The sequence below is a fragment of the Cibotium barometz genome, chromosome 23 (assembly GCF_041138505.1).
Source record: "Cibotium barometz isolate CiBa-2024 chromosome 23, ASM4113850v1, whole genome shotgun sequence".
NCBI lineage: Eukaryota > Viridiplantae > Streptophyta > Polypodiopsida > Cyatheales > Cibotiaceae > Cibotium > Cibotium barometz.
In genome coordinates, this window is record NC_141068.1 from 53,275,446 (window position 1) to 53,296,327 (window position 20,882).

General features: G+C 40.8%; 1 protein-coding gene across 3 annotated transcripts; it reads left to right on the top strand.

The window, feature by feature from the left end:
• The first annotated feature begins 14,931 nt into the window (after nt 1–14,931).
• LOC147626090 (17.3 kDa class II heat shock protein-like) lies at nt 14,932–15,675 on the top strand. 3 transcript variants are annotated; one of them, XM_086817902.1, is made up of 3 exons: nt 14,932–15,013; nt 15,125–15,235; nt 15,352–15,675. In XM_086817902.1, the coding sequence occupies exons 2-3, from the start codon at nt 15,143–15,145 to the stop codon at nt 15,628–15,630; spliced, it is 372 nt and encodes a 123-aa protein (XP_086674028.1). In that variant the 5' UTR covers nt 14,932–15,013; nt 15,125–15,142; the 3' UTR covers nt 15,631–15,675. The 3 variants fall into 3 exon arrangements, with proteins under 3 accessions (XP_086674028.1, XP_086674030.1, XP_086674029.1); XM_086817904.1 differs by having other exon boundaries at nt 15,358–15,675; XM_086817903.1 differs by lacking the exon at nt 14,932–15,013 and having other exon boundaries at nt 15,054–15,235.
• The last annotated feature ends 5,207 nt before the right edge of the window (nt 15,676–20,882 follow it).

Genomic DNA, 20,882 nt, shown 5'->3' on the forward strand with positions numbered 1-20,882 from the left:
CTCCAAACTCCGTGATAAATGCTGTTTTAGCTTGGTCCTCGTCTGCAATTGTGATCTGATTGTAACCCGAGTACCCATCTAAAAAGCTATATGCCTCCTTGCCTGCCACTCTTTCAAGCACATGTTCAGAATATGGCAAGGGGTAATGATCCCTTCTGGTGGCTGCATTAACCTTTTTGAGATCAACGCACACTCTGAGTTTCCCATTCTTCTTTAGCACGATGACTATCGGAGAAACCCATTCTGAGTGCTCAATTGGGTATATGAATCCACATTTTACCAGCTTTTCAATTTCCTCTTGTACAATCTTTGCGTACTTAGGATTCATTGGGTAGGGACGTTGCTGGACTGGTTTAGCAGTGCTAATCATTGGAATCGTGTGTTGCACCACCGAGGGTGGAACACCCTTCATATCATGATATGCCCAAGCAAATATGTCCTTGAATTCTTTAAGAAGCTTCGTAAGTGCAGCTTCTTCCGCCTTGGTGAGGTCTTGAGCAATATAAACTGGTTTAGACTCCTCACCCGGATCTGCTAAGTCTATCTCCTTAACTACCGTAGGGCCATCGTAGACACCGCTACTCCCATTGGTAGGCGTTCGTTGGGCTTTTGTGTAGACTACTTTACGTTCCCCTGTGGTGAATGATTTGAAATGCTCGGGTGCGGGGTGTAAGTCTACTGGTTCTTGTTGTGCTAGACTTTTTTCTTTCAATTCCGCTTCCTTTTGTTGTTGAGCCAACTCTTGGTTTTGCCGCCTTCTTGCAGTACGACTTAGTTTCGGCTTCTCTTCGATTTCTAATTGGGCGACGTCATGAGGTTGCGGAATACACCACATGACACTTTGGAGGTATTGTCCCCAATTATCCGCTATCTTCCGATGAGCATCAATGGCTCCTACATAACTAAGCCATTCTGCAGTGGATCTTTCCTTGTTTATTGCAGTTCGTACATTAGCTCGATAGCGTTGGCGCTTATGTCTCATTTTCTTCTTACCAAGTTTTTGATTTTTGTTTCTATCCGATTCGGACTCACTTGGTCGATCTTCACTTTCGGATGAACTGCAGGAGGCCACTGTCCTAGGCCTTGAGCACCTTGCTTCCACATTTGGGTGAATATTTGATTCATTTTCTCCATCAGGCTCAGGGTCAGTTTCTTCTTGAGATTCATACTCAGAGTTGCATTGGTCAGAGTCTTCGCTACTTTCAGTGTCGGTGGAGTTTGCCACGTTCTCGCCATCAGGAGTCATGTGCATAACACCTATCATGTTTATTGGCACTAACGGTGGCATATCTTGCCCCTCAGGTGTTACCCAACTTGTGCCTCTATTTCCCCATGTGTCTATGGTTGCCGCTAGGTGTACCCAATCCACGTTATCCGACTCAGTCATACCCGGTAGGACATCCATGTAAGGAGAATCTTTTCCATCATCAGTCTCTTTTTTGCATGTATAGCAATACCTTAATGGGGCGGAGTGAATAGTGGTATCCGATCGATTATCAATGATAACCTTGCTTCCTAAAGGATGCGCACGACCATTCTCAAGATCAACTCGAATGACAGAGTCCTCGAATTGTAGGTAGACATGGTTTTTTGACCAGTCATGTACCATTTGTGCTTCCCTCATGAAAGGACGTCCTAAGATCATTTGATATGACATAGGATGCTTGGAGAAATCCATTACAATGAAGGTATGTTTTACCTTGTATCCCAGGACCTTGATCTTAAGGTCCCTTAACATTCCAATAGGTTTAGCTATGGTTCCGTTTGCCATCTTAACCACTATGTTTGTGACTTCGAGGTGAGGCCTTCCCATAGATTCCCAACAGTTTTTAGTCACAATGCTCACTCCAGCACCACCATCAAGGATTCCCTTTAAAGTTAATCCCTTGGTAGTAATGGGGAGGGTGGCATTAGATTCGTCACCTTCAAAGTACTGTCCCAACTTGTTCACAGGTATTTCCACGACCGAATCTTCATCAAAGTTGGGTTGTAGATCCCAATGCTCCCCTTCATCTTGAAGCGTGTCGGGTCTATCCATATTTGCAAATTGTGGTAGCCCCGCCTTTAGTTCTCCATTGAGAAATGCCCGAAGAGCTAAGAATAGCTCAGGATCTCCGTATAATTTGGATATGATCGTGGTTCTGATCTCAGAGGACATGAAATCCATTAGCTTAGACACATTCAACGGTACTTTTCGAGACATCGCCCCTTGACTAGGGACTGGTGAAGATGGAATCACTTCCTCTTCGATGGGGTCAGGAATTCCCTCACTAAACATTCTTTCCAGCAAGAAGGGTGTTTGCCCACTTCCGGATGTCCTATCCTCACTTTCTTCCCGAATGATACTAGGTATAGCTAACGGTTTATGGTTCCGGTGAGGCTGAACTTGCGTAGGAAACACTGTGTCTGGAATTTTGATTTTTCTCGGGTTTGGCTCCAGTTCTCTTTGTGTTTCTTCCACCAAACCCCTTAAGTGTTGCACTTGTTCAATCTCCTCAACTGGGTTTGGGTAAGTTCCAATCTTTTTCTTGAGGGTTTTTGGCCCACGTGGCTTGTCTTGGGGAGTCTCAGTCAGTTTGGGTGGTCGAGAGGGCATTAACTGACTTGGTTGTGGGGCCGAGGAAGTTTCCTTCTGTTTCCCCTTATTTTTGTACTCGCTTGATTCTCCTTCATTGAGCTCCCGAGTGGGTTCCTCCCTTAAGGTAGTGGCTTTGGTCCCCATGGTTTCTATTGAATCGGAATCATCTTCAGGATCATTCATATACACGGGGTCGTCTCCTGTCCCTATGTTAGTCTTTGAACTAGGCTTGGAGCTCGTGGCATTAAGCGATCTCTTCCGCCGTGTTTTCTTTTTCTTTGCCTGAGCGATTGATGCAGTATCCCTTTCTTCAAGAATGTAGTTTTGATTTTGAAGCATTGACCGTGTAACTACATTCGCGGGTACAACGGGTGTGGTTCTTCGTGCTTGGTTGGTGACCTTAACCAAATTCAATGGCGTAATCTTGGGTGCATTAGGATTATGTGGACATTGAGCGATCAAATGATCTATGCCACAACGATTACATGTAAGTACCGGCATTCCCGATGTGCTCCCTTGATTTGGTTGCATCTGAGTAGCGATCTTTTGTAACCTATTAGGGCACTCCGCTACACGATGCGGTCCACCACACTCGTAACATTGAAGAGGTGGTCTCCTCGCCATGGTATTAAGGTTTTGCCCTCTTGTGGCAAGAGCAGCCGCTTGATATACAGGCTTGACTTGCCCGAAATGATCCTCCATGTAGTACTGGGGAATCATTTCAAACGTATCAATCCCGTATGGAGCAGTGGGGTCTATCTCCTCTTCATAATCCCCACATGCACTATGTGACTCACAACCCATCTGGTTTACAGGGGTAATCCTTGGATGTGGAGGTTGTGGTCCTAGCACTGGCGGTGGTAATGGCACAGACTGGACTACATTCGGATTCCTTAGAACTATGTGCTGTGACGGTTGCTCGATAGGTTGTGCAGGCATTAGCGCTGGTACTTGAGGTGTGTTTGACCAAGCTAGTGGTGCCTGGTTTGCCAACATTCGCTTAAGTGTTAGGCAATCTTTAGATTGATGGCCATACTTACCACATGCATTGCAATTCCCATTGAATTTGACTCTGAATGTGGGACATTCACTCGTGCTATGTGGTCCTAAGCACACCGAACACCATTGTTGCTCTCTCCTTGGGTACATATGGCTATTCTGAGGAGCTCGATTACCCCTAAAGTATTCTTGGAGAGCCTTAGTAAGGTCGGTCACAGACATTTCAGATATCTTGGGCTCCTTGGCAATAGGTTTTACCGTCATTGGCTCGTGCCCAGATACTTGTGAACTAACAGATTTTGTTTCTGAAGACACCTTTTTACCTGCAATCATCAAGTTGTCTTCTAACTGGATTGCATTGGCAGTGACTGCTTCCCACGTTGTAAGACCTCTAATGACTAGGCCATTGTAAATGTCCTCGTGGCGCAATCCTCGGATGAATCTATCGAGGAGTTGGTTGTTATTGAAGCGTTCATCGGGAGTGCAGCGAGAATTTAGATGCTTCAATCGACTTATAAAGTCTCTCACTGACTCCCCTTCCTCGCGTTCAGCTTTTTGGAGTTGAGATGCTACTCCCCAAAGCACACCCTCACGTATGTATTCTTTCAAGAACAATCTCTTGAGAGTGGGGTAGTGAGTGCGCTCTTCAACCCTTAAGGTTCGATACCAATCTCCGGCCTTCCCACTTAAGGTTAAGCCTAAGGCTTTACACTTATGCAGCTCATTATGCTCTTCCAAGGAATCACACACGTGTTCAAAGACTTCAATGTGCTTCCTAACATCCTCGTTACCACTGAAGTTTTGAGTGAGCTTAGCCACTTGTACTGCCTTGCTTCTAGGTTCTCTCTCAGGCATACCCCGCATGTTTTCTGCAATGGATCGTCCGATCGTCTGAGCAAATACTGCGAGATCACCTAAGTGAGCAGGCATAGTTGGTGAAGGCACTTCTGGGATAGCCTGGTTGATAGGAGTTGGCGTTGGTCTGAGTAGGTTGGCAAATGACGTAGGATATGATATGTGACTAGGCCTAGCTCCCCTTGGATAATGGTTATGATAAGGCAGTCTTGGAGCATACGCCATTGGCATACTAGGAGGCGTAGGAGCTACATGGGCATGAGTAGCAATAGGTACATAAGGCCGATAGGCACTGCCACGCACTGTTGTAGGTACTGTTCCACTAGGTAGTGGTGTCGTACTAACTACAGTGGTAACAGGTGCCCTTTCTGTCATGCTCATCATTGGGGTAGGCATTGCGGATTCCTTAATGGAAAGTTGAGCCAAGGTTGGAAAACTAAAGTTACTACTCATGGGCTCAACCTGCATTGAGACTCCAGGCGAAACAACATATGAAGGGTCTATGGGACTCACCGAGGGAGTCTCCAATTGTGATAGGGTTGGTTGTTTGGCCTTGCCCGTATCCAAAAACCTCATAGGGCCAGTGGAAACTAGGTCCACTCCCCTATTTTGCCTCTCAATTTGGATAATTCTATGAATCACCTCACATATCATGTGTTGTTGCTCCTCTAGATTAGTGGCGCTAGATGTAGATCGTAGGACTTCTAACCAACCTACATGGTATGTGTAACCCGTGTATAGGTCCGTTAGAGTCTCTGTGTGTAGATCATATTCCCAATTTTCATTGAGAAATATCCCATCTAGACTTGGTGTGCCAAACGGTTCTCTTGAAGTGGACGCAATGTCACTTCTTATGGATTGGCTTCTAGGGACCTCTACTTTAGGAAGAGCATCGGAATGTGGTAGCTCAGTAGGGCCCTCATTAAACGAAGTGGGTAGAATATCCACATGGACACTCTTTGGGAGGGTAGGGTCCACATAAGATGTGAATGGTGAATCTACTACCCCTCCTTCCTCATTTACTTCGCTTGTCGCATGCTCAGAGCGTGTAGCTCTACTAAAGGTCTCTATTAAACGACTAAACATGCTAGATCCGGGCTGTGGGGCCCACACTGGCATGTTTTGGCTTGTCTCCTCAGGGTTCTTGGTAGGGTGCCCTTCCATGGCTTCTGAGTCGGAGGATGAGTCACTATCCACTATTCGTGGATCTTGGGTTGCACTCCCTTGGGTTCCAGCCGAAGGCCAAGATGCCAACGTGGAGGGATGGTGTGAGCCTGCGTAGACTGAAACGCTTTCTAGTGGCTCAGACTCCAGCACCCGACCAGAGCGTAGATGCATGTGACGTGGGTACCCTACGTGCGTTGGTAACTACCCTTGAAACTCACACAAGTGGTTTCTTAGGTGTTTCGCACCCCGTTTTTACTTGTTTTTGTGTTGTTTTTAACCCGTTTTTGACCCCCTTACCTACGGTCGAACTTGGACTAGGGCGTGTGATAGCTCGAAACGAGCGTATCGTTTAAAGGGTCCTAGTGTGCTTTACAGCACCGTGTTCGCCTATCTAGAGCTCCTGTAGTCCTCAAAACAGTCCGTTTCCTTTGGGGGAAAAGGGCAAAAGCCTATTTGCTTGTGGAGGAAAGGGTGAGGGCTTTATCCCACATGCTCACTTTACTCCTTGGGGAGTGGGCTACATATAGGGCACAACTTCCCATAAGCTCTCACTTGAGAGAAAGCTATGGAGGCTCACTCTCCTATATATATATATCAAAAGACCGAGACCGAGACCGAGACCGAGACCGAGACCGAGGCCGGGGTCATGGGTCGTGGGTCGATTGGGGTTCTTTCTTTTCAAAATTTTTTTCTCCAATTAGAAAATCTTTCCTCTCCACATGTTCGGTTCTTTCTTTGAAAATAAAATTTAATTTTTTGTTTTTTATTTTTTATAATTTTGTTTATTTTTTATTTTCTGTTTTTTTTTTGTGAGATAAGTTTTCTAGGGTTTCCTTAGGGTTCAGCCTTGGCCGCGGTGCAGTTCGCACACACAGCACAGATTTGGGGATTCAGAAATCCCTCTCACACGCGGAAACCAGATAACAGAATGCACGCCCACACGCGGAGCGAAAATATAACAAAAGAAACAGGAATACAGAAGACAAATTGCAGAAATAGAGATTGAAAACCACAGAAACACCTCAACAGCAACACAGACGCCTTTCCTACAGTGTAGATTAAACTTCACGCAGCAGCCGAGCTACAAACTGGAGCTTGGTGCAGGGCAACTCCCCGGCAGCGGCGCCAAAAATGTGCGCTTTTGCCGCACAGGTCGTAGCTGGGGACTTGCCGGACACCGTATGCGAGCCACGAATGGCTGCAAGCATACAACCAGGAAGGCAAGCTCAAAACAGAATGCAAAAGGTGTGTCACTCACTGCTTAACTGTCGCCTTGAAGGATTCCCGCGTCGCAGCCGTGAAGGAGGAGCCGCCGTCGCCGCTCTACCGCCTCTCCGCCGCCGCCGTGCCGCTACACAGTGCTCGATCGCTCTCTCACTCACTCTCTCTCTCTCTCACAAATGCAGGAGAAGGAAACCAAAGAGATAAGGCAAGAGCACTCTTGTATTCACAACACATGAGAATGAGGATTTTAGGGTTACATTTGACTCATATAGGTGACTTGGCCGTTCACACTTGGGTGCCCATACATGGCCGGCCGACCCTAACCCTTATCCTACTGATATCCAAGGTGCGCCTCTCATCGGCGATCACCCAATCCCTTCATCCTTAACATATGGTGCCGACAAGCCCGGCCCATGACTCAGAATATTTAAATTAATGACGTAAAATATAGTATGTCGCAATGTCCGCCATGGGTTAACATACTCTTACTCATGTATTTCTTTCTTTCTTGCCTTTTCATTACCTCTTTCTTGCCTTGTATTACCTCTTGCTTGCCTCCTCAACTGTCACACAAATTAGAACTCTGATACCATAAAGAAAATGTACGGAAGAGGGAGAGCTTGAGTTCCTTACAGGCACACACACACACACACACACACAAAAGACATAAGAGAGATATGGATGGCTAAATTTTCTCCTATCTTCTTCTCTTATCTACAAGCATAAACTAAAGAGATAAGAGTACACACTATAAGGGAAAGTATTCTCCTACCATAACATATAATGGCTGGTCCACAGTAAAAACCCGACTATATGAGTTGGTGTTATAACTACGCCATACTCTAGTAATATAAATGTGGCTATCACACAGCTTGTCATCCACTAGCATGTCAGCCATAATCTCACTAATCATTCCAGTGATATAAGTTCACAAGGTATCATTGAAGCGAGTCATTAATATCTGCAACATTAGTTGTGCTGATATCTCAACATTTACCGCCTTCGATAAATTTGGAGTTGGTATTCTCAAGTTATGCCTTCCCCACTAAAAGGTAGATTACAAGGATTGTGATATTCATGTAACAATCATTGGTTACATGGATGCCACAATCATTGGAATCTACCTTTTAGTGATTATTACATTAATGTCACAATCGTTTTAATCTAGCTTTTAGTGGGAAAGGCATAACTTGACCATACCAACTCCAAATTTATCGAAGGTGGTAGATTTAGAATCTAGTTTTCAAGGGCTTTCCAATATGTAGGGGTTTTTATGTAAGCTACATAATTTTCACTATGGCCTCCTTTTTTGTAGAAAAGCGATGACATGATGATTCTTAGAGGACTTTTTTTGAGTCTAAATTTTCCTAATAGCCTTTAAGTCCTTAAACTCTTGAGAAAGTACCCTAGACTTGTGTTGAGATATCTCCAGTTGAGGAGGATTAAGAATGGTTAGAGCATGCTAAGAACAACTAGAACTAGAGTGGCTAAAGTATTCTCAAGTTGAGAAGGCTCAAGAGTGGTTAGAGAATGGTAGGAACAACTAGAAACAAGTGCTATCATATGGACCAGTACATGAGAAATAACTATAGGCTAAACAACCACTTGAAACTATTCTAAGACCCAAAACAAATCTACTTAAACCTAAAACCATGCTTGTAAAATTTGTAGATTAAATGTGTGTGATGCTATGTAGTCATTGCTAGGTGTTTACAAGAAGGATGAAATGGACCAGCCCATGGGGCATGGTACTACTCTATTTTTCAGAATATTTGGAAATCATGTAAAATCTCCCTTATAATAGAAATTGGCATTGATAGAGAAATTGGTGAATATTCCATATAATATGTACATGTCCAAGCCCACAACTTAGCAAATAAGGATATCAACCCTAAAACATTACTAGACTTTCTACCATTCATGTCCTTCTTTTCTATCATTACTAGACTTTCTACTTTCCTATCCGTCTTTCCTATTATTATAAAATCTTAATATCTAGAGAGGCTTTAAGATTAGATTAATGAAAACTTATAGACGATGTAGTAGTAAATAAGATTGACTTTATCTTAATCTTTGAAACAAAGCTTAAAACCAGAGACAAGGGATGATCAAATCGCCCATAAAACAATCAAGCACTACTTGAAAAGAAATTAAATATAATGTGTTAGGATTGGTCAATAAAGGAAATAATGTTACATTAATCTTTGATGGTGGTGCATATTTTTAGAAAAGTCATCCACTACAAGGGATCAGGCTCATACCTGCACTGTTAGCCGCGCGAAAAATGACTTGTGAAAAAAAAGTAGCGGGCCCGTGTATCAGCACGTGTATAATCTTGGCCACCACCACAGACATGCGTGTAAAAGCACATGTATGATGCCCATTAGATGCATTGATACACGGGCTTATACACGCATTTTACCACTTTTGCTGTGCCGATACATGCATGTTTAACAGATTTTCCGTGCATATAAACGCGACTTTGGCAGACTTTACGCGCAGATACACGCGAACAGAGAGAAAAAATAAAAAATCCAAAGAGTGGTATTCGGTGCCTGAAATCTATTCTAGCATTCTAGCACCCAATAGCACTCTCTGGATTTTTTTTTGGTGCATTTTATCATCCACGGAGAACATTTTGTGCATTGTCAATACACGATTCAAGAACGACATTATCAATACATGATTCAAAAAAGACATGAATGCAATACTATCAAAATTTTATGTGTGCTGAAATAAGTACAGCAGTAGCTTGTACCTGTTCAAGTAATATATCATATATAAATATATATATATATATAATTCAAAATTTAATAAACCAAAATCATTCGTTTAGAGTTTTCAAGTACTTGTCAACTGTACGGTCTCATGGCCATCTCAAACTGCGCGTCCGTAATACGTCCCTCGATTCTGAAGAGGGCCCATGTGTCACGTCTGCTATGTCGACGAGCATACGCAGTCTCGTGGGTTGTGGGATTCCTCCCCATAATCCATCGCTGTAACATAATCAACACAATTTGTAAGATTAAAACAATCAGTGCATTAATGAATTAAGTAAAAAATCAAATAACGTGGTAAGATACTTATTATGAACTTTGCCTCCCACGACTCGACGCCTCCAGATCCGAAATGCAAAGATCCAGTGGTCTCCATCTGGATCCGTCGTGCCTCCACATGCTGCTTGCTCTTCACGCCACCCTCTGCCGTTTCTTTACCTCTTAACTGACACCCAATTAATATCAATTGAGTGCAATTGAGCCCAATTCAGCTCAGTTGTAATCAATTGACACCCAATTGATGTCAGTTGCATCCAATTTGGCTCAATTGAAACCCAACTGATGTCAATTGAGTCCAATTGATGTTAATTGGCACCCAATTGATGTCAATAAGGTTCAATTGATGTTAATTGACCCCCAATTGATGTCATTTACGTCCAATTGAGCTCAATTGATACCCAAATTATCCAATTGAAGTCAATTAGACTTAATTGACTTCAATTGTGTTAATTGGATATTAATTGATATCAATTAACACCCAATTGCTATCAATTGAGTCTAATTCGGCTCAATTGACACTCAATTTACATCCAATTGGGCGTGAATTGAGCTCAATTGTATCATATTAGGCTCAATTGACATCAATTGACACACAATCGATCACACAATCGAGTGCAATTGAGCCCAATTGATATCAATTGTGATCAATTGACACCCGATTGATGTTAACTGCATCCTATTGGGCTCAATTGAGCACAATAGGATGCAATTAACACCCAATTGAGTGTCAATTGAGTGCAATTGAGCCCAATTGAGCTCAATTGATATCAATTGACACCCAATTGATGTCAACTGAGCTCAATTGAGCTTAATTGATATCAATTGACACCCAATTGATGTCAACTGAGCTCAATTGAGCTTAATTGATATCAATTGACACCCAATTGATGTCAACTGAGCTCAATTGAGCTTAATTGACATTAATTATAATAAATTAACACCCAATTGAAGTCAATTGGGCTTAATTAATATCAATTAACATCCAATTATTATCAATTGAGTCCAATTCGACTCAATTGATACTTAGTTTACACCCAATTTATGCAAATTGGGTGTAAATTGGGCTCAATTGCATCGAATTAGGCACAATTCACATCAATTGACACCCAATTAATATCAATTGAGTGTAAATCAAGTGTAATTGAGTCCAATTGGGCTCAATTGAGTGCAATGATGTCATGGACAATTGAGTCAATTGATGTAAGTATAGTTAGATTTAATTGGTGTGTCAATTGAACTTAAGGCCAGCAAATTATACAAAACTTTTTTTGTGCCAAGAATTTTGAACTTTTGACATCATAAATGAGTCCAGAAGGCCCAAAAATGGTAAGAATGACTGTGAACATGATTTTTTTATTTTTTTAATTTGCCCGCCGTGAAAATGGGTTTTCCCGGCGGGCCCGCCGGGAAATACATTTTCCCGGCGGGATTAGTGGCAGAGAAGGTTTTTGCAGGTCATAAAAAATGCCCGTGAATATACATTGTGATCACAAGAATTTTTATGTTAACAACAGGTTTTGTTAACGTGATCACGAAATTGTGAAGACGTTAATGAAATCCCTGGGTGTATATGTTACAGCCACCTAGTTATGAGGATGTGTCACCCCCCCGAGCATGTTTGTAGGTTGAAGAAAGCCTTGTATGGCTTAAAACAAGCACCAAGAGCATGGTCTGACAAGATTTCTGAATATCTTATCACTATTGGCTTTCATGTAGCCAATGCAGATTTCTTGCTGTATGTGAGACACAGTGATAGAGGGGTTGTTCTTGTTGTCGTCTATGTAGATGACCTGATTATTACGGGGGACCATGATGCAGAGATCTTTGATGTAAAGATCTTGCTTAGACAGAAGTTTGAGATGAAGGATCTGGGGGAGCTCAGATATTTCTTGGGCATTGAGATGATTAGGTCACCACATGGTATTGCATTACTGTAGAGACAGTGTGGCTTGGACATGTTGTCTAAGTATGGTATGATAGGCTGTAAGCCTATCTCAGTGCCATTGGATTAGAATGGCAAGTTGAGTGCAGATTCAAGAGAGATTTTGGAGGATCCTACTATGTATAGGCGCATAGTAGAAAGCTTGATCTACATGATGATCACCAGGCCAGATTTGAGCTATGCTGTTGGGTTGGTGAGTCTGTTTATACAGGTTCCTCAAAAGCCACATTTGGATGCATTGAGACGCATACTGAGGTATGTGAGGTCTACTATGCATTGTGGACTATTTTATGAAATTGGGACAGAGATATGTGTACATGGGTACACAGATGCTGATTGGGCTGGTAGTATCTGAGATAGAAGATCTACTAGTGGCTTCATGTTTTCTTTGGGGAGTGTTGCTGTGACTTGGAGCAGCAAGAAGCAGCCTGCGGTTGCTCTATCCAGTATACAGAGGCCGAGTACAGAGGTGCTGCTATGGCAGCATGTGAGGTAGTTTGGTTGAGAAAGCTACTTGCAGATTTGGGTCTATCAGTGGATAGACAAGTTGTCATTTTCCGTGACAACATTAGCAGTATACAGTTGGCTAGGAACCCAGTTTTTCATGCTCGCACGAAGCATATAGAGGTCCACTACCATTTTGTCAAAGAGAAGGTTTTGGCAGGAGACGTTGGAAGAGCCTATCATAAGCTATAGGTATTGGAATGGAGGCCACCTAGTTAAGTGGATGTTCTTGATGTGATTAGATTGGAGATATCCTACACCAAGAGCCTTCAAGGACATTCCAAGTGAGGTCGGAAATGTGGAGCACTAACGACACATTTTTAGCATTATTAATGAATTGATGGAGATAATGGAGTTTCTTCATGATAACGAGCTACTACACATAATGATCTCCATGCGCATAACATCCTCATTCATTTTTTATCTCGTTGAGACAATTTGTATGTAAGTTGGATTGATTGGGGGATGAGCGCCTCCATAACAACAATCAAGCATTTTCCAGTCCTTCTAGATGACAAGAAAGAAACTTGCAGAAAGCATAAGCATGTTGCTCCAGAATGTTTTAGCACTTATGTCCTCTTATCTTTAAGCAATTACAAGACATATATTCTTTATGTTATTATGTAAAACACTTATTGGGCTCAGGGGGTTCACTTAAAAATATGTAAGTCTACTATGTGTGATCAGTAGGAGGGGTTTTTTCTCAGTGGGTTCACCTCTATGAAATTTTATGTATCACGTGCATTCAAGGGGTATTTAAAAAACCCCTTACGTACTTTTACGAATAAAATGACCCCTTTTTCTTCATAAACTTACGGTTGTTTTTTCAAATTTGGTTTAAACACCCCTCCTGTAAATGTAATTCTATAACTTTTTTGAATTAATATGCCCCTCCTGATTGATGAACTCATGTGCTACACTTACATTTTTGTAGGTGAACCCCCCGAGGGTTTTTAAACCAAGATTTTGAGAAACATTTATAGAAATCTACTTACATAAGGGGATTTTAAATGGATTTTTTTAAAAAAAATCCATAAGTTTACAAAGAAAAGGGGTCATTTTATTAAGTCAAAATTCATAGAAAATGGTTTTTTCAATGTACCATATGCACGTTGTATGTAGGTCTTCCTAAAAGTACACCTCCCTAATTTATTAGAATATGTAAAGGTTGATGACACAAGTGACATACATTTCTTAGTTCGTAATATTATGAAAGCTTATAATAGTGGTTTTGCCCAAAACCCACTAAACGACCCTAGGCCTATCAACTCTCAACATCCCTAGCTAGTGCTCAACATTTTGGTGTAATTAAATTTGAAACCTTCGATGACACAATTTTGAAGAGCTAGTGTAGTTCTTTGAAACAATGTGCATTATGAATATGTGGTCTCTTATACTGAATTTTTAATTTTAAATATTTACAAAATGTCATTGAAATGTCTCAATGTAAATATGTAAATCTCTCGGTATGAATATTCATAGTGTTATCCTTGACACGATGATGTAAATGTGTCTTATAGATTCTTCACGACATGTCTTTGAAATCTTGAAGTTGCTTATTTCATTTTTACCTCAATACCAATATGCAGCATTAATATATAAACCAAGAGGTGTTAATTATCAACTTCTTTTTAAAACTCACGGTCATATCTTTAAGCTCTTGATTTTTTGGTGGTATATTTATAGTGAATATGGCAATAACAAGTAGAAGGTGATGTACCTCAACCACCACTACCTGTTGTTGTCATCGATGAGATTGATCATCTTCAATCTCAACGGATACTAAAGGATGAGTTCTTGCAGTTTGGCCATCAAGACTTGTCACATTTTTTTGGACAACAACCAGATGATGATACCTTGGAGGGTCCACCACTTTCTCTCAAAGAGGTGAAGAAGCTGTGTCCAAATGATTTTGTAGCCAAGCAAGAACAAGATCGTATTTTTGGTTTAGGGTTCACGTGTGGCGGGCTGAATGGGAGGGAAAATCTAATTTTTTTCTAGTACACGGCTATATGCGCAAGTCCAGTTGATAGCCGCACCACATTTAGTACCTCCACTCTCATTGCTCGCACCACTCTCTCACTATTGCATGGCTACATTGCATTGCTATGCCCTCATACTCTTGTAGTACTCTAGGATCATTTGCAATAGCTTCATATAGTTGTTATAGCTTTATCATCAATGGCTCCAAGGAAAACCCTTAGTGTAGGATAAGAGTCCATAGCAATAGAAGCCTTCTCAAAATTCTATGCATGAGGACAATAGTTCTCCAAGAAGAGCTGTTTGGATGAAAATTAATATCTTGAGTGAGATTGAATCCAAGTAGTCCTCTGCATGCCTAGCCTTTTTCTCATACAACTATATATATATATACACATCAAAATATATGTGTATATTATATACACATATATCAATATACGTACATATATATATACATTTACCTTAAAACTTTGATTGAACAATTTCTGTGCGTTCCTGACAACGCCCCTGATTGAACAATTTACCCCATTCCTCACAATGTATTGCATAAGGAAGAAATCACCTCATAAGTAGTCGCCAAAGAGCCACGTCTATTCACAATCCGTCTTCATAAACGCGAGAAGCCTTATTCATGTCAAAACCTCTGAATCCGCCTCGTCCACTCGCGTTATAACTTCCGAGTCCGGGCAGTTCTCTATGAGCCCGAAGGTGCTTCAACGAAGCCAACTCTTCTAGTCCGATCATGTGATCATACGTTATGAGCCAATTGAAGGCTGTTCAGCCTGTGTTTCTTATTGCAATATTGAGCCGGCATTTCAGGAAACCTGAGAAGACGACATGGCTGCGAGTACACCGGTGGACGTCAAGGAGCTTAACAGCTCCTACATCTTTGTAGTGGATGTGCCGGGCCTCCGAAACATAGAAGTGAAGGTGGGGCGGCCAAATGATTAACTCTTTAATTACGCTAATCACAAATGGTTGCAAGGTTGGTAAAAGCAACCCTGTAGCATGACCTAATGGTCTTGCGTTCGTGTTCCTTTTAACAGGTCCAGATCGAAAACGACACTGTCTTGAAGATTAGTGGGGAGAGGAAGCGAGACAATATTGACGCCAAAGAGGTAGATGTTAAATACGTTCGCGTGGAGAGGCCGGCGGGCAGGTTCATGCGCAAGTTCAACCTGCCTAGCCACGTCAATTTGGAGGCCATCTCTGCGGCCTGCCAAGACGGTGTGCTTACCATCGTGGTGCCCAAAATGCCTGCCCCTGAGCCGCACAAGCCCAAAACATTCGATGTTCAAGTGGGCTCAAGCTTCGGAAGTACCTGACCGGCAACAAGTAAGTTGGCACACCTGCACGTGCATCACACATAACACATCATATATACTCGTGTGCCGTTTTACAACCACACAATAACCTATAGACCCGATGACTTCATATGGTTGATCGTTTGAAGGATGTCGTCCTGCTCTCCAAGTGCTATGCTAGCTGTATACCAATACTCAACCATGCTTCAATATCCTCTCCAAGTCTTATGCTAGCATACTCAACCATGCTTCAATATCCTCTCCAAGTCTTATGCTAGCATACTAGTACTCAACTATCCTTACACTCATGGGTAGACATGTGCTTAGTATGTCTTTATGAGACCTCCAAATTCAAATTCTACCCAAACCTCCTCCTCTCTTTCCCAAACCTTCGAATTTTTACCACATAGTAGATTTATGAAACTCTTCCTAATATAATATGGGGATGGTTAAATGAACAAAAGTTAAGGGTTTCATTCATTTTGAACTCTTCATTTTCAACTCATACATGAACTCTTCATTTCAATTCTTACATGAACTGACCATGCCCATGTTGATTTTCAATTTAAACTAGTGCTCTTGCAAAATGAAAGAGAACTCTACTAAACTTATTGTTGATTTTCATGTCAATTTTGTAGGCGTGATCTCTAGTATATCCAAAACATACTTCTTATCATAGATCTCAATTGTAGGAGGAAATATATCAATTATAGGTTTAATAGTTGGAGACCTTGTATACTATTGTGTAGCAATAAATTGATGATGGAACGAAGGTGTGCACTCAAGAAGTTAAACTTACAGTTTGGCCATTCACATGATATAACTCCTACTACTAATAGGCTTCTAAAAAGTTCTAAGCAGCCATGTGTTGCTTGAAGGATAGCAAGTGCATGCAAGAGTTTTGGAGTCACATAAAATATTCATATACAAAGCCAAAAATCTCTTATAAAATATCCTTCAAGTAGCCATGTGTTGCTTGAAGGATAGCAAGTGCATTCAAGAGTTGTGGAGTCACATAAAATATTCATACAAAGTCAAAAATCTCTTATAAAAGGGATCCTTTTATCATCTCAAAATTTAGAAAAGGGGCATATATAAATTATTAAAGTCCATAATTAAGGGTTTTTTTAATCACCCCTTAAACACACATGTTAAATGGGTATTTTGCATAGTGACTATCCCTTGGCTCTAAATACATGAATAATAAACTTGTGTTGTTTATCATAGATACGTGAACAATAAACTTGTGTTGTGTATCATAGTTACTTCCATTTCCACAAGATGCATGGGCTAACATATTCAAAGGGTAGTAACTTAAGGTGCCCTCAATCTTGCAGCAATTGAGATAGACATTCACGTATAATTTTTTATTTTCTTTTGATGATCTTACATAGATCCTCCTATCATTGTACTTTTTTGAAAGAATTTTTCATTTTATAGTTGAGGACACTAACATAAGGTAAGGTTATAATTTCCACTTCTCCTTTTTGGAGGATTGCGTTCTTGTGTGTCTATCTGTGGTGTATTAATAAGAGTTTTTCTTACAATACTTAGAACCACTAGATTCTTATGTAGCTGCTCCATTTTTAGAAGCAGATTCTTGTGTGACTCTCACTTTATGATGTGCTCTAGCAGATTCTTTTTATTGACACTTGGTTTGCCACACACCGACTTGGTCTTTGGGCTTGATGTGGTAGAGGCATTGTTGTGGGTTTTATTTATATCGTGTGCTTCTTCAACTTAAGCACTCCAATTTGTTGGTTATATTTGTAGTGTCCTTTGGCCTTTAGAAGTGATTTGGGCACAGTGCTTTAGGAACCAAATATTGGCATACTTGGGTAGATTATAAAGTGGAGTGCTAAGACCTTTGTTGGTAGATTAAAAAGTGGAGTGCTTTAGGTACCCAACTTTGCAAACTTTTATAGATTAAAAGGTGGAGTGCCAAGATCTCCATGGGGCCTTTCTCTTCTTGGACCACCTTGGCTTTCATTGAGGCTAGTTAGGGGCATTTTGTGACCACTCTCGAGTGTTGCTATTGGGGGCTACCATTTTTAGAGTAAAATCTTGGATATTTAAAGCTAAAAAACCTATTGCAAATCAGCACCCTTTCTGTGAGAAATAGTACCTTCAATTTAGGTGTGCAAATTGCAAAAGATTACCAAGCTATTGTTTTTCAATGGGTAAAAATAGGAACATATAAAAATAGAAGATTACCAAGCTAGTACTTTTTCAATGGACAAAAATAGAAACATATAAAAATTTGCCCACCAAGTCGGCAACCTTGCAGGGCCACCCTCTCACACAACTTCCCCCTTTTTTTTTCTCTTTTTTTTTTTTGCGTTGCTATGTTTTGTATGCAACCTCGCCTCCCAAGCATCTCCACCTTAGCTTGCATGTGGGACAGCCGTAGGGAGTCAATCTTGCAAAGTTGCTTAAGCTTCTGCGAGGACACTTTGTCTAGCAATAGGCTTCTTGGAGATCCTCAATAGTCTTCAAGGAACCAGCTTAGAGGATGGTTCCGCCCAATTTTTTTTTTTACTTTTCTCTTTGCATTGCAAGCAAGAGGACTTGAAATAGTGATGTTTCCCCCTTTTCTCAAAATTTCAAAAATTGCAAATAGAGACTGGCACAAAGGTTACGGGAAGGTGATGCAGTTGTAGGAGCATGATGGTAGCATAAAAACATGAAGGGGGTTTCGGATCAGTAGGAAGGTGGTATTGCAATCAACCGTGGAGGTTTAATTTGTGCAGGGCAATGACTAGGGTACAAGCCGGGAGACATTACTCTCCCTTTAACCTAATGGGTTCCACTGTGGGAGCGTGAGGGTAGCCTAGGAGCATGAAGGCATTATTGGAATGTGTGAGATAGTAGCATGTCGAAGGTGATCTTCATTATAGGACCATTGTATCTGGGTGTAATGCCTAAGACACTGGCAATTAGTGGATGAAGGAGCCATGGGCCACCCTTTCGCCAGTGAGACCGTGATACCATTTTTGCTTTTACAAGCTTGTCGAACGCTTGAAGCTTGCATGTGCCAAAGATCATCATGCCTTTCTCCAAGGCTATGGCTGTTATAAAGCTTCACTTTTACCTTTTAAATAATAATAACAGTCCCTCAATACCTCCTGTATTAGCAATCTTAATCTTTAATACAAGGCTAATTGGCAATCCACCCCAGTAATGGCAGCCCACAGATTAAACTGCCCAAAGTCATGCTGTGTATCAGAGATGATAATGATATTGCTTGGCTCATAATATGATTTCATGGACACGGATAATAATGATATTGCTTGGTTGCAATAATCTGAGATACCAATCAGACACTTTCACTAACAAGAAATAGTGATTTGAGATATCTTCCCCAACCAGTGCGCTAAAGGTTTTTCGTTCGGCACTTTCTACTCGGTAAATTTGCATACCTGTTGCTATTGTAATGGCCTTGACTTTCCATCACCTTTCTTTTTTTTTAAAAACCCTAATGATATCATGTGGTCATTGGGAGTGTGGCATCATATTTCTTTCTTAGAAAGTCTTTTGTAAAGGAAGATTATTGTTGATAGGATTTGGTGTTGCATTAAGGTTGAAAGGTTGCTTAAGACACTTAGTGGACTATGGGGTAGCACATGATGGAAAGGCTTGGTTTGTTGGTGGATAGTTCAAGGCTTCTTCACCCAAAGGTAGCGTTTTCTTTTGCAAACTTATGTGGCACTTTGTGGCTACCATCCATCCTCTTCCTAGCAATATATATCCTTTCATGGTTCTTGTAGGGGTCTACATGAAAAGTTCTAACACTCACAATGCATGGATATATGTGCACGGGCGTATGTAGTTGTGTTGTAAGGGTAGGATGTCCAATTGTGAGTGGATATATGTGCACGGGCATATCTAGTTGTGCTGTAAGGGTAGGATGTCTAAGAAAAGTCCATGCTTCTTACCAATACATAAAAGAAAAGTCCATGCTGGTTACCAATACATAAATTTGTAGTTGGAATTAATGTTTACCAATGCCAACCAAATTACTATATGGTTATTTTAAGGAGTTTTAAGCTCTACTCAAGTTGGTTTTATAGTTTGCTTGGGTTCAACAACATCAATGAAGCTATCCATGTTCACAAGAGTTGAGAGAGATTTTTTTAATATGTCATTACCTCCATGCCATCAATCATTGAGAAAACAAGTTCCAAACTTCTAGAGAAGTGTATCCATCATAGCTAGAATTTGCATCCAGAACTTTTGAGTCATCAAAGTTGGAAATAGATGCATACATTGGCCCTTCAAAATTCTTATCCATTAATGTGTTACAAGTTTTGAAGATATTTATTGTGGTTGATTTAGTAATACCTTTTAGTAATAACTCCACCAATCATGGGTGTATTTTCTAGGTTCTAATATTCACTTCCAAGGTTTGCTCACTTCTTCAAGGATACATATAATCATTATCCCAATCCTTCCAAGGATGATATTGTAGGATCCGAGTTGTTCGATAAACAGCATCACAAAAGTGTGGTGGAAACTCAGCAGAAGATCTCGACCTTTATATCTCTAAGGACCCACACTATTTTTGCATATCCTAGGGCTACTGGCTGGATTAGTGGCTCGCGATTCATTCAAAATGGATATGAGAAAGAAAGAAACACTTCAGTAGTTTTACCATGAACTAGTCCCTTCTAATGGTGGGTTACCCCAAATTTATTAATAATGCTTGATCACTACAAAACAATGCTTCCATACACGCGTTCGATACACGCGATAAGTTACCGACGCATGTATGGTCGCGCATGTATATGAGTAATATCGGGCACGTGTATATGGGAATCTAAATTCACGTGTATATTGAGTTCATAAATGCGTGTAACAGAGCATGTATGTACGCGTAAATATTGTGTTTTAGATGCAGATATACACGCTTTATTACACGCGAGAGCAAATATTATTTTTAAAAAATCCATACCTTTAAAAAATATAAACCATCTTCTTTAAACCATCTCATAGTACATTACAATATATATCATTACATAATCCCACTACATGCATTTACAATAATATATATTCAAAAATAAATCATGAGATGATAATTAAAAGACAACATATACAACAGAATTGTCATCAATTTAAACGATAAAATGATGGATTGGTTAGGATTCGATCTCATCTTCAATAAGATCCATCCTTGCCAAACGATGAACATCAATATCCATTTGATCAATTTGTAAAGCTACATTGATTAAATTTATTCCACTATCAATATTTTGTCCACCATTGATAATGGTACC

Bases quoted from the DNA above. Each gene is read 5' to 3' on its own strand.
- LOC147626090 (XM_086817902.1), top strand. From the start codon at position 15,143: ATGGCTGCGAGTACACCGGTGGACGTCAAGGAGCTTAACAGCTCCTAC. The intron at 15,236-15,351 runs GTGGGGCGGCCA...TCCTTTTAACAG, and splicing joins TCCGAAACATAGAAGTGAAG to GTCCAGATCGAAAACGACAC.